Below are 15,394 nucleotides of genomic sequence, written 5' to 3'. Positions count from 1 at the left end.
TAGGGGTTGTAGTAAGGATGTAAAGGAGAGGGCACATAAGTCTCTGGTAAGACCCCAACTAGAGTATGGTTCCAGTGTATGGGACCCTCACCAGGATTACCTGATTCAAGAACGGGAAGAAATCCAAAGAAAAGCAGCTTCATATGTTCTGGGTGATTTCCGACAAAAGAGTAATGTTACAAAAATGTTGCAAAGTTTGGGCTGGGAAGAACTGAGAGAAAGAAGACGAGCTGCTCGACTAAGTGGTATGTTACATGTAACGATTCTCATGTTAGACCCGTATTGAAATTTGCTATGTTTTGCATACAAATTTGTATTTTTTTAATTTTTCTATTCAACCTTTTCAATGCAATTGATTTTGTGTTGTTAGAAATTCATATTGCTACAACACTACATTAAAAAGGGACATGTTTCACTCGGTTTTGAGCTTCTTCATTCGTATAACACAAGAAGTAGAAACACGAAAGCAAGCAGTCACCGTAATGTAACAGGTACAGTGAGGCATTGTAGCAGCAGTCAAAGGGACGCACCCTCATCTAAATGTTGTGGAAAAAAGAAACTTACCAACACCTCAAGATTCTCGGTATGGCGCCCCTTTTGACTAAGCTCTTATAAACATGAATTACTTCCAATGTAAACCTGTTAGTCAAATTAAGACCAGTTCGAGGAAACTACCAATAAGTTGCATTTTACTAGTTACAACTAAAAAATTACAGAAGCATGCCTCAAACCAATACATGATGCAGAATATTTCCAATGTATTTAAGACTTTAAGCTTTAGACACTATTGAGTTTTAGCAAAATTTACAACTCAAATTTTAATACAATACGTCAACCAATAATTGTTTTTAAAAAAACAAAGAACTTGAGAATTTTAGCCCAATCTCTTCTTCTTCTTCTCCTTCTTCTTCCGAATTTGGCTAACTGTGGACCGCATAGAACTTAAGGCTTGTTGGCCTTTCTTCTCTTCTCTTCCCAGAACCTTTTCATTCTCTCGCTTCGTATATTTTTCTCCTCCTCAGAGATTATCCGGTTGGGCTTCTTTTTAGGTGGTTTGTCCTCAAAAAATTTGATTTTGTTGATTATGTTTCTAAACTCTTTCCTTTTATTGATCACCTCTAGTGTAATTCCAACTTCTTCTGCATCTCTTTTGACCTCTTCTACCCACTTAGTGGTGGCCTTCAATCCTACAATGTACTTAAAGATCTTTTTGGTCAGTCTACTTTCATCCATTCTTACTAGATGTCCGTAGAAGTTCAACCTTCACTTCCTCATTGTGTCTGAGATCTTTTCCGTATGTTTATAAAGATTCTTGTTTTTCCTTTTTTCCCAGGTTCCATCAGTAGTTTTCTGGGGTCCCAGAATCTTCCTTAGGATCTTCCTTTCTTTCTTTTCGAGTTCTTGTAGCTTCCCTTTTTTATTCAAAATAAGACATTCTGAGGCATACAATCCTTCTGGTTTGATTACTGAATGATAGTGTCAGATTTTGGCCATGTAGGATCTTGCCCGTTTGTTGTACATACTCTGGGTTAGTTTGTAGTCCAATTCTAATTTTCTGATTCTTCCTTTGATAGCCTCTTTGTCTAGCCCATTGGGTTTGATCCATTCTCCCAAGTATCTGAACTTCTCTGCCCTTTTAATCTTCCCATACTTTATCTCCATGTACTTCTCATTTCGGTGCTTATACTCCATATACTCCATCTTTCTGTAAGAAACTTTAACACCTGCTTTTCCGGCTATTTCTTGCAGTTTCTCTATCATCTTTATAGCGTCTTCTCGATTTTTAGCTAAGACGGCGAGGTCATCGGCAAAAGCTAGGCATTTAATTTCCAAGTTCTGGCCTTCTCTTCCAAGGTGTATTCCTCTTATCCCTTCCGATTTCAGAGCTTCTTCCCAAGTTTTCATTATTTTCTCCAAAACTAGATTGAAGAGGATCAGTGACAGTCCATGTCCTTGTCTGACCCCTGTCTTGATTTCGAACGGGTCAGATATTTCACCGAGGAACTTGACTTTCGAGATGGTATCCGTCAGGGTTTGTTTAATGAGTTCTCTAGTTTTCTTGGCTATTCCAAACTCCTCTAGGACTTTAAATAATGTTTGTCTGTCTATTGAGTCATATGCTTTTGTGAAATCAATAAAGATGACTACGGTGTTCTGACTCCTTATTGCTCTTGTTCGCAGTATACTTTTGAGGTTGAAAATTTGTTCTGCGCACGACCTTCCTTTCCGGAAACCAGCTTGGTATTCTCCATTGAGGTGGTCAGTCTGTTCCTGAACTCTGTTTAGTAGAACTTTAGAGAATATCTTATAAGCAATTGACAGTAAAGAGATCCCTCTGTAGTTGTTCGGGTCTGTTCGGTTACCTTTCTTGTGAAGCGGATGTATAAGCGCACATTTCCAGTCTGCAGGGATCTTCCCAGTTTTCCATATATCTTCTATACAGCGATGAATTGCTTCTGCTGTGATTTCTCCTCCAATCTTCCACATTTCTGCCACTATGCCATCTTCACCTGGTGCTTTGTTATCCTTAAGCTCTTTGATTACCTGTTTGATTTCATCTAGATTTGGAGGTTTAGAATCTGGGTTCTCATGGATTGGTTGCTGGGTCTCTAGTCTGTCCAGAGGTTCTTCACAGTTTAGCAGCTCTTTGAAATAGTCTGCTAGGAGTTGGGAGTTTTCTTTGTTATTGGTAGCAATGCTGCCACCTGTTCGCTGGAAGCAGAGACTTGGTGGTTGATAACCTTGTAGTTCCTCTTTGAATATTCTGTAAATATTTCTGGTGTTGTTTTTTCTAAATTCTTCTTCTGTCTTTTCACCCTATCTCTGTCATATTTTCTCTTTTCACCTCGTATGATTTTGGCTGATTCCTTCCTTTGATTCCTGAACTCTTCCCACTTTTCCTCTGTCTTGTTGGAATTCCACCTCTTCCAGGATTTTAATATTTTTTCAAGTGCTTCATCACATTTTTCAGTCCACCACCTGTGCTTACATTTTCATGGAGGGTTCCCCAAACCTTCAGATGCTTTGATCAAGGATACTTTCATTTCTTCCCAGTTATTCATGTCCAGGTTTGACAGATTCTTGATGTACTTTTCTTTGTTCTGCTTTAGTATTAGCCAAATCTCATTATTGTGAAGATATTACTGTGTTTTGGATGTCAATGTTATTAGAATTAACGTACTGTATATCCCAATTTTAGCCCTGTCATTTTGAATTTTTAAACTGTCCATTGTATTTTCAAATGCCTATGTTCACATATTTTACCACTTAGTTTTTGGAATCATAATTAAGTACAAATTAGTTATAAGCAGATTAACAACAACAGGTCTTAACCTTGAGATAAATTCCAAAGGCTGAGGATGCTCGAAACCGAGCGAAACACGTCCCTTTTAATGTAGTGTTGTAGCAATATGAATTTCACAACACAAAATCAACTGTATTGAAAAGATGGAATAGAAAAATTTAAAAAAATACAAATTTGTATGCAAATTATGAATGGTATGTTCCGAGCTGTCAGCGGACAGATGGCGTGGAATGACATTAGTAGACGAATAAGTCTGAGTGGCGTCTTTAAAAGTAGGAAAGATCACAATATGAAGGTAAAGTTGGAATTCAAGAGGACAAATTGGGACAAATATTCATTTATAGGAAGGGGAGTTAGGGATTGGAATAACTTGCCAAGGGAGATGTTCAAAAATTTTCTGATTTCTTTGAAATCATTTAAGAAAAGGCTAGGAAAATAACAGATAGGAAATCTGCCACCTGGGCGACTGCCCTAAATGCAAATCAGTATTGATTGATTGATTAGTATTCGATGTGTGAAATTTTTTGATCTGTGTTGATAACTGTGAAATGGTGAGTTGTCATATATAAGTTTGCCAAATGTTGAGTGTAGGGGCTGCCTGGCCGAGGCGGTAAAGGCATGCTCGGTTTGCCTGGAAGGACGTGGGTTTGAATCCCCGTCAGGAAGTCATAAAATTTAAGAAACAAGATTTCCACTTCCGGAGGTGCATATGGCCCTGAGGTTCACTCAGCCTACACCAAAAATGAGTACCAGGTAAATTCCTGGGAGCAAAGGCGGCCGGGCGTAGAGCTAACCACACTACCCCATCACGTGCCGAGGTTAACAATGGTGGAAGCCTTAACCTTTCACTCCTCCAAGGGCCTTCATGGCCTGTACGGAGGTGACTTTGCTTTTAAATGCTGAGTGTCTGTTGTATCCAACCACATTTTTGTATTCTTTGTACCTGGTGTAGCAAATTCTCTGAATTTACACAGCATCTTGGCTAATCCAGACGTTTTAGTAGGTTATAATTTATCAATAAAAATAATATCTTACAAGATACACTTTAATTCAATTCATACATTGCTCAGTCAAATTATTAACAAAAATTTCATTCCAAATACACAACAACAACAACAACAACAACAACAACAACAACAACAACAACAACAACAACAACAACAACAACAACAACAACAACAACAACAACAACAACAACAACAACAACAACAACAACAACAACAACAACAACAACAACAACAACAACAACAACAACAACAACAACAACAACAACAACAACAACAACAACAACAACAACAACAACAACAACAACAACAACAACAACAACAACAACAACAACAACAACAACAACAACATCAATAATTAGTAGGTTATCATTTATCAATAAAAGTACAGAGGAATACATGATGAAGAGCTGGTAATGATGCTATTACTTATTAACTTGTAAACGTACTTTATATCTAGTATATAGCCTTAAAAATATGTTAATGTCATATTGATTATGTACATATTATTAACACCACACCAATAGATTTTTATTTTGTCTTGTAAATATTGGTTATTAATATTATTTACTATGTAAAAAATTAAGATGTGTTGTCCTAACATTGTGGTATTTAGTGTTTCTGTTTTTTCTTTTTCTTCTTTTTTAAAATGTTCATTATTGTGTATATATTATTTTTAGCATTAGAAAATCACTTGACAACTCAAATACTGTTGGCATATTTCAAAATATGTAAGTGTACAGTCTATGGAAGCTAAATAAATGAATGAATCTTACAAGGTACATTTTAATTCAATTCATACATTGCTCAATCAAATCATTAACATAAATTTAATCCCCAGTACACAACAACAACATTAATAATAACAACAAAATAATAATAATAATAATATGAATACTGTTCCATGAAAGCCATTCACATTAGTGATGGGACATTCGATTCATTTTACTGAATCGATTCATTTGATTCCGTTCACGTTACTGAATCGATACAGTGATCCGATTCACGGCTCATTGGTCACCGCTCCTACTGCATCTGTGTAGTATGTGCTGGTAAGACAGCAGCAACAGCATTCAGTGCTCGCAGCTGCCATCTGGTCTTCATACTATGAACTCCTTTCTTAGAAAAAATGCTAGTTACTCTAATACATCGAAGGTGTCCGGTGATGCAGGGTGGGAAAGGTTAGGATTAGGAAGGTAGCAGCCATGACCTGAATTAAGATACAGTCCCAGCATTTCCTGGTGTGAAAATGGGGAAACTACGGAAAAACCATCTTAACAGCTGCCGACGGTGGGATTCGAACCCACCATACCCCGAATGCAAGCGCATAGCCACACGATATTAACTGCAATATTTTTCTATCAGCTGAGGATTTTTTAATAGTCATATTTTGTATAGGCTACCCGAGATGTACAGTAGCCTGCTGGTTTTCTGATTCAACATACTGTTATTGCGTCTGTCCACATATGATTGAAGTCTTGTGCAACGATGTGACATATGAACTGAGAGAATACTGAGCCGTTCTTCCCAATATAAAACAGATACTTTTGAGTGGTCATGAGCATGACTCAGTCATAGGGCAGGCTAGAGTCGAGTATAATTGTCAAATGTCAACTAAGTTATAATACTAAGATTCATTAAACTAATAAATAGTATAACCTAATAGCCTACCTACTTACTAGCTACTTCAGAATTATGTTGTGACTACCTTTATAACACTGCAAGTAAATCCATCTATTATTTAAACTTCCCTGTAAGAAGAGGACAGTGAGTGCAAATGGGTATTATTTTCAAATGAGCTGAGCTCGAGAGTCCATTATAGCATGCGATTCTTTCAGTGTAGCATGGCTCACTGTATGTTTCGCTGCAGTGAGCCGATAAGGAGCCGTGTGTATCTTGTGTCTCACTGAGCCGCGCTCGTTCACGATTCTTTCGATGTGCCATGGCTCGCTGTATGTCTCGCTGCAGCGGAAGCTCGGCTCTCCGCGTGTCCAGTGAGCCGATAAGGAGCCGTGTGTATCATGTGTCTCACTGAGCCGCGCTCGTTCACGATTCTTTCGATGTGCCATGATTCACTGTATGTCTCGCTGCAGCGGAAGCTCGGCTCCCCGTCAACGTCCAGTGAGTGCGCCACTCAGCACTGTCCGCTGGGAGTAAGCTGAATTGTGTGCCGTGAGCTTGCCGTTCCTGTGAATCAATTCACTCGGACACTTGAATGAATCGATACACTGCTTCGAATCATACATTCAGTAGCCAACACTAATTCACATGTATGCAAATTACATAATGGAAAATTAAATGAAAACTTGCAAGCCCATTCAAAGCTCATTAGACAACAACTAAATAGATTTTCTAAAATGTTATTTGCTTTACATCCCACTAACTACTTTGATGGTTTTCGGAGACGCCGAGGTGCTGGAATTTAGTCTTATATGTGTCAGTATATCTACTGACACTAGGCTGACATATGACGTATTTGAGCCCCTTCAAATACCACCGGACAGAGCCAGGATCGAACCTGCCAAGTTGGGGTCAGAAGGCCAGCACCTCAACCATCTGAGCCAATCAGCTCGGCTAAACCCAAATTATGTTAATAACATAACAATAATAACAATGGAAATGGTAGCTTAATTTGAATGAACTCAAATGTCAAGTAACAAATTGCAATGCCACATATATAGGCCAAGCAAAACTAAATTTTCTAGCCAAATTATTTTTTAAAAGTTTTAAAAAAGGAGAATAATAAACTGCAAATACTCTTCCAAAAGAGTTGAAGTAAGGAGAAATGACATAATGAAAATTACCAGTATAATAGGCAGCCCATTACATGTCTAAGAACCCTTGCATAGTCTACAAAAGAACTGTAATAGAAAGATGATGATAACGATAGTAATAATAATAATAATAATAATAATAATGATAATAACAATAAAAATAATAATAATAATAGGGGGAGCACTAAAAATGAAACACTTAAAAGTAAAAATACAGCATGCCATTGACTTAGCCAGGCGGGGGATGTGGCGTAACAAAAGGTTAACAAATTGGCTAGCCAGCTGGACTTGCGTCAATAACAGAGCTACAGTTTTTCAACACATCACATTCTATGCTTGAATGGAGAGAAAAGAGGACTTAATTAAGATAAGTTCCAGATTTTCATTTCCTAAGTATTTAAACAGAAATAAACATAAATGTTCATACATTTCTAAATATTCGAGTGTGATTTGATAGAATCTGATGTTTTCTTTCAAGAATGAAATGTGTCATTCTATATTAGTTAATTTGTTTCTTTTTCAAGTATAATACTGTTACTATATGTTTTCCTTTTCAGCCAGTTTATAAATTCATTACTCCAAATTAGTTGTGGTAGACTAAAGAACCTAATAGTTATTTTAAAAAACTCCTATTTGGGTTTTGATCATATCTCCATGATTGTACACATAGAGTTTAGACCCACTATCACCTTTCTAGGCTTTGTAATGAAGCAAGTGGGGTCTCACAAGGCAATCACCTCACCGCAATGATGTTTCTGCTAGATATTAACCCATTCACCATTATGGATGATAAATTGTTGTTGAGCAGAAAATGCCCGCCACATGTTATGGACGTAGATTTGTCACAAATTATTTTGACCAAATGTTCATTGTATTTTACTGAATATTTTGGAGAAACTACTTTTCTTGAAATACTAACAAAGCGTATTTGTATCTTACCTTTACATGTTGAGTATGACTCAAGACAGGGATTGAAGCACAAGGGCACATTTCCACAGGCAGCGTACATTGTACTTACATCTTTCTTAACAACCTATTTTCTTACACAACACAAATTGCCAACTAGCATATTTTTCTTGTCTGTGGATGAAATCTTGGAGATGAACTGTATCTCTTTTAGCCTATCACTTAAGCTGATATCAATATCATTGTCATTGTCTAGTACAGTACATCTTCAACAAAATATGTTGTATTTCCTCGCCACTAGAGCGATACGTATTCGGGAAGGCAGTTCGGAGAGTGTTGCGCATTAATATTCACATGTTTTGTAGAATGAAGTGTCTTCCACTGAGCCAATAGAATTCTATCAGTTAAAGGTACTTGTTTGTGTGGGGACACAAATGGATGTTTTGAGAGTTTTACTTATAAATATTACAATCAGGAATTTAGGCAATTATTTTCGTGTGTATGCTACAGAAAGATGGATTCAGGAAGAGAATAACGAAAAGTATTGCATAAACAAGTGAGGGAAATACTATCTAGAGTGTATTTCCACTTTGCAAGCATGCAGCAGCAAGCAATGAGAGGTATGGTGGGTGATGAACGCGATGTTACAAGACAGCACGTGCATGTAGTATCGGTCTGCAAACAGCACAGAGAATAACAAGTATGGAAATATGGATAATGCAGTATTCAGACGATGGATTCTCTGATCATAATTAATGTTCAGGTAATTTTCTAATTATCTATTTAATTTGTTATATTTTTAATTTTGTTGTTTTATTATTTACTGTTTATGTTTTCATTCTGTGCTAGGCGTTTGTTTCTTTTTGGTCATTTTATAAAATCAGGATTGTCATTTGAATATGACAGACATTCATTAAGTTTTACATGGCTTGCGTACTTACGATATTTTGCTTCCGAGCCCAAAATTTGAACACCAATTCGGCCTCCTTGGGGATATTTTGAAATTTTTGATTGTTCTAGAGATTGTGAGCATATTAGCTTCTCTGGTACCAAGATTTTAATTTCTAGGGTGCTTGGAAGTGCCTCAGTAATGCATCTTTATACATCGCTGCACTTTGCCTTCCATCTATCCTCCTTAACAACTCAAGAATTTCCCTCAACACTTTTTCGGAGATTGATGTCAAATATAATTTCAACTTTCAGCCCCTGAAAAGTACAGGTCATCACTTTCATAATATAGATATGAGTGGATGAAGAAATGCTTACACTTCATACTTATGCTTTTGCTGTGTGTGCTGTTGTGAGGGGACAACTTGGCATCCCCGCATTTTATACTCCTGTCTCTGCACAGTCCAAGTTACGAAACCACCTTCCCTGCTGCATTAAGATTCTAACACTAACTAAATGTTGTGAATTACTTGACTCGTCTTGACTTGTTGAAACCATAGTTAAGAGTGATAGTGATCCGACCTACACATTCAAAGCATATTATTTATATAATATCAAGAGCTATTTGTAAGTATGTATGTTTATTTCTTGTAATCTCATGTGCTATATTACAAGATAAGCAAATGTGTCAGAGAGCATCTGTCTGCAGTTGTAATTTGTAGCAAAAGCTAGCCAGCATGTCTAATTCAGAATGAGGAAATGATATTGCTGACATTAAACTCTACGTATGTAGGTTTCTTTCGTCAAGGAAGTGGAAGTGCCTGGCTGCAGAGATTGTACAGTCCAAACACAACTTTTTAACTTCTGTTGGCATTTTCTTGTAACTAACCTAAAAATATATACTTCTAATATAAAACTATAACAGAATACCTCAAATATTAATGTAATAAGCCTGTAACTTTCTGAGTACATAGAGGAAAGATTTACGAACAATGTAGTTTTAGTTTCATAAGAAAATCTTTAAAATGACAGAAGATACAAATTGTTTTCCAATTAAACGCACAGAGTGAAACCGCAATGCCTATTGGGCAATGTGCTAGGGCCACCGGGAGATTTAAATGGGCAACGGTGAATGAATTAATGATACAAAGATATTATTTTGCAAATTCAAAATTTCTAATGTTTGCAACTTATGAAATTCTTACATGAACTGATGTATCTAGTGACTGTTTCAGATTGCAAGAATACTTAGATAAACTCACTGTTTTCTTTCCCTAATAAATGCTTACAACTCAATTAGGAAAATTGCAAGTTGATCCATTTTTCTAAATGGAAATTTAAAATTATCTTCAATTATTAAATGAATTTCAGCATTTTGCACCAACAACTCCATTGTTAACCAGCTCAACCTCAGAATTTGATTATCATCAATATGTAAATAAAGATTTCCACAATTCTTCAGACACACTGTGTAACATGGGAATGAGAGATCACAGACAAGTTCCCACTCAATGGTAAAACATTAACAAGAATGTAACTGGGTTGCATCTCTGATGCTGCACATCTAGTCAAGGACTGCAAGAGGTGGAGAAAACTGAACAATAGTCTCCAGAATTGTGGGAACAATAAGAGAGATAAATTAAATTCCTAAATTCGTATACATACTGTGGAATACATAAATGACAGGTGTATTAATTACAAGCACCTTGAACTTCAGTGATCATATAACAAGTTAAAAAAAAATCCTTGCTGAGACTTGATTTCATAACAAGGTATTCCAGAGATTTTACCAATTTGCTCACCTATAAACACATGTATGTCCATTACTGGAATATTGTACTTATTTATGGAATCCTAACTATAGTGTTTCCATTTTTAAGGTACAGTCTGTCCAACATTAATTTTTATTTAGAAATTCTTACAGAATTGTTATTCCATAGGACTGCATAGATTATATGGAATTAGAATGCTTTTTCAAGAGTGACATGCAAACTTCGATGGTAGCTTAATTCATAAACTATTTTCTCACAAAGAAAATGCTCTGAAGTACTGGAGAAAGTCAACATTGTTTCTCTTAAATGTACAAGACTCGATGAGTCTTTAGAAACTAACTGGCATAGAACCAATTATGCCTTCCATAGTCCAATGCAGAGACTTATGAAAAGATTGAATAAGTCAGATATTAATAGTTTTCGAGTGTCCAGATTCTCTACTTATAAAAAATGGCAGGAAACATAGTGCCAAATGTTCTATTCCCTCCAGAATTATATGCCAATGAATCATCAGGCATTGATAGTTCTCTAAATCCAGTCAACTTTGAGTAATCCTACAATAAAATCATTAAATTATCACTCCAGTAATTGCAGGAAAAGGCTTACCCTAGCCAGCAATACATTCTGTACTTAGTGGGTTGCACACAGTTAAAGAGTAATACTTTAACGTAGAGTTATTTGCAAATCTAAACGATTAAAACTATGGGCAAACCTGCAATTTCAACTAAACTTGGTACACATTTGACTTAATACTATTTTACCATGGGAGGAAGACACATCTACCACCTGTAGGGGTGGAGTGGGGAGGGAGTAACATGTAAAAATAATAAAAAATGACCTACGAGGAGGTATCAAATATAAACGGGATTTTATTCTTTATTTAAATTCATTTATTAAAACACACAAGGCAATTACAATTTATTTTTCCACATAGTTTCCTGCTTTGTAAATGCATTTGTCCCAGCATATGGGCAGCTTTTTATGCCCTCATCATAAAAAGAACAGAGTCGTGTCACCAACCAGTTGCGCACAAAGTCTTCCACACTCTTGTTATTTTCAAATCATTGCCCTCCTAGAGCTTCTTTTAGCGGTCCGAACAAATGGAAATCGCAGGGCGATAAGTCCAGGCTGTAAGGAGAATGATCAAATGTAGTACAGTGCATTTCCTGTTGCTTGGAGACAGTTAGAACTGCAGTAAGGGGCCGTGCATCGTCAATTGGTTGGTTTTGTCTTTTGTGGCGATAAACAACCCTTGCCTTGTTCAACAGTTCACAGTAGTAAGTAGCATTGACTGTGCGTTGCTCATGCAAAAAATCAATCAGCAAAATGCCTTGCCGATCGAAAAAAATGGTTGCAAGAACCTTGCCAGTTGACAGTCGAGTCTTAGCTTTCACTGGTGCTGCATCCCGTTTCGACCGCCACTCCTCATACATGATATAGATCTTGATTCCCATAGGAAACCTGAAATATTTGTCAGAAATGATAAATTTATAATACTCCTCATACACACGCGTCCTTGACAACGTTTGATCACCTAACTGTGTAGTCATTCTCTGGCAAAGTTCCACCACTGTAACTCCTTCATGAGCAAGAAATTTTATAATTATGCGTTCCGTAGTGGAGGGGTGCACCTGTTGCTCTGACATCGTGAGCATTACTGACAAAATGGCGGGAAATATCTAACAGCATGCTCTCTCCACTCCTAACGGTCCCATCTAAGCATAGCAGAAGTGCAGGGCCAGTTCTACCAACTGTTGATATTCAGGAACAAAAATCCTGTTTGTATTTGAATGACTTTTGTATATTAGTGTTGAATTCATAGTCTTCGTTGTCGCTGAGATGAATAGTCACACTCAGGATGACACTGAAGTCTAAGTTCAGCCACCATAGGCATGTAAGGGGTAAGAAGAGGTGAAAATGGAAATGTCCTAAATGATCAAGATTATGTATGTATGTACTGTTGTATGTATGGGTGAATGTTCCAGCACAGCTGTCAACCAAACTTGATACAAATACTTACTGTTTGGAGCAAAATACTGTGGGGGGCAAGATACCCCTACCACCCCCTATGGTTGGGGGCTGGACGGGAATAACATGTAAACGACCGATATTAGTGTCGAATGCATACTTCCCAGGTTCATTGAGATAAACTGTAACACTGCTGTTTAAGTCCAACTTCAGCCTCCATTGGCATACAGCTTATAAGGGATGAGAAAGAAAATGTCCAAAATGACTGAATTCACAGTTTTGGGGTTCTCTAGGCTGATTGGTGACAGCCCCAATGTGTAAATACACCGTTAGCACTTCTTATTATTATTTGAAAGGATCAATTACTTCCAGACATTCTGGGCAGCCACAAGGACAAAGTTCCACACAAAACAAAATAATCTAAAATTAAAACTTTAAATTAAACACACAATAATAACTCTAATGCTACAAAATAGTTCATAAAAACCGAGTGAGTGGCTGCGCAGTTTGGATCAGGTAGGGGTCAACTTGCATTTGGGAGATAGTGGGTTCGAACCACACTGTCGGCAGCTCTGAATGTGGTTTTCCGTAGATTCCTATTTTCATACCACGCAAATGCTGGGGCTGTATTATACGTGAACTTTTTCTTGATACCAAGTTTTATGGGGGTGAGGAGTAAGGAGGGAGCTTTCCCGGTTCCGGTTACACTGCCAACTGAATGGAAATGGAATCTGAATTGAATCAATAATATGATCGATCAATATGAATTTTCTAAACTTTTATCATCTTAAGCAGACAACTGTGTCGCATACACATTCTCGATGCAAATCTTGTTCCTAGCATGAATTCTATAGTTTGGCTTTGCTCTGTAAACAACAACAATACTAGTACGCAAAGTGTACGCCAGATGTCTCACGGCAATGTGTAAGTGATTCATAGTTTGTGTTTCAAAGGTTGACGGTACGCATCTCGAAGATAACCGAGGTCTACTGATTCAGCACTACGGAGCTCATGTATCAAGAAAAGGTTCGCGTATAGTACCTTGAAGTATAGATAAGAAAAGTGTTTTTCCACCAATCAATACACAATTTATTTTAAATAGATTAAACTAGTACCGGTTTCAGCTCTTTAACGGCCATCATCAGCTAGTACATGAATTGTTTCGAGCCATTAGATAATTCACAAGTTGTTATTGTATTAGATATCCGGATGTCTAATGGGGGATGGAAATGTATACAGTAGCATGTAATTAAAATATCAGTAGTCACGGTAAAAAGTTACAATAACTTAGAACATGAGTATGTAGGACATATTAAAACATATGGGTCATAATATAAAACACTTAAAAAGTTTTAACACATTAAAATTTGGTATAGGTAGACACTTGTTAAAAATTTTTAGTTCATGTTACATAGGTTCCATTCTTCTATCTTCTGTGTAGATTCTTTGCTTTTTTGTTATCTATACTTTGAATCTGTCAATATGGAAAATGAAATTTATAAATAATAATATAGTACCTTGAGACCACTGTCTGTTCCTTCCCACTCCTAACCGTTTTCTATCCCATCATCGACATAAGACCTACCTGTGTCAGTACGACGCAAAACAAATTGTAAAAAAAAATAAGTTTGTAAATCAGTCAACGTCAGAATAAAGAAATCTACAAAAAACAAAAACAAATCACTTCACACATAATTAACAGGCAATACAAATCCTAAAAGTAAACAATGTAAAGAAATGCCTGGGCAGCACCTGGAGCAATTTCATATCAATGTATGTTATCTGACCTATATATAACGAATGCTGTAGAGCAGCAATCTTGCATACAAACCTCTGCGATTCCATATGGTAAATTCCCGACACTCAGCTTGCAATCTGACCTTCCTGCTGACCCATTGGATAATTCTCTCACTGCTCCAGAGGAAAAATCAGCTGCAGATAAAGAACATATTGCATCACTTCAAGCACAATTTATTGATAAGGTCACCTATAACTAAAAAGAGTTGATCAAGATACATACATATAGTGTAGTTCGGAGAATGATGGCCGTGGTTCATTCCACCAAGGAACAAAGCACTTGTAGCTTCTTCTTTAGATTGAAACTGAAACCAGGAATAAAGTAGGTTATTATGAGTCTTATTCATTCTCCTGCTTTATCCATACATACTGTATATTTCAATAATTACTTTAACATGAAACAATATAGAAATAGTAGGATAGTATTGAACATCCATATTCTTTGAGGAAACTGAGCGCTCCTGTGAATCTGTGACAATAATGTAAGCAGTTTCATGGCATATAAACAAAGGCTAGACTAGTAACCTGAACACTAAGATGGAGTTGTTGTCTATAATTCATCAGGCGAGGTAGTATCAAAGTGAGGAATTTAAGAAATTGTTGATAATGAAGAATTGTTCGTTATAGAACACTACAGAGTAGGCCTACACATATATGGTAAGTGGATGTTCGCCCTTGTATGTGGTACCATATATACTATACCTAAGTTACAACTCTTTATTATTTATTTATTTACATAGTTTACGCCCACATTGGAGCACTTAAATCAAACCCAAATACATTTACGTTAACAAAGAATTAACTGAAGATTTAGCTTGCATCATCTTCTTCCTTTCCCAAAACCTCTTCATTCTGGCTGACCTGGCTGCCATTTCTTCATCAGATATGACATATTGTTTGTGTTGTACAGTTTTTAATGACACAACTCTTTATAAACAAAGTTGTTTTGTTATAGAAAATATGGTACAATCTCTCTGATAG

At 36.7% G+C, this 15,394-nt stretch overlaps 1 protein-coding gene across 1 annotated transcript in view; it reads right to left on the bottom strand.

Moving 5' to 3' along the window:
• LOC136875948 (uncharacterized) overlaps positions 1-15,394 on the bottom strand; it is a 168,581-nt gene that overhangs the window by 108,646 nt on the left and 44,541 nt on the right. The window contains exons 4-5 of the mRNA XM_067149567.2: positions 14,637-14,718; positions 14,448-14,548 (exon numbers count right to left, since the gene is read on the bottom strand). Coding sequence (XP_067005668.2) covers positions 14,448-14,548; positions 14,637-14,718 — 183 coding nt within the window. The remainder of the gene's footprint in view (positions 1-14,447; positions 14,549-14,636; positions 14,719-15,394) is intronic.

The sequence above is a fragment of the Anabrus simplex genome, chromosome 6, assembly GCF_040414725.1.
Source record: "Anabrus simplex isolate iqAnaSimp1 chromosome 6, ASM4041472v1, whole genome shotgun sequence".
NCBI classification, from domain to species: domain Eukaryota; kingdom Metazoa; phylum Arthropoda; class Insecta; order Orthoptera; family Tettigoniidae; genus Anabrus; species Anabrus simplex.
The sequence above is the reverse complement of the archived record's forward strand: the minus strand, read 5'-3'. Positions and strand labels throughout refer to the sequence as shown.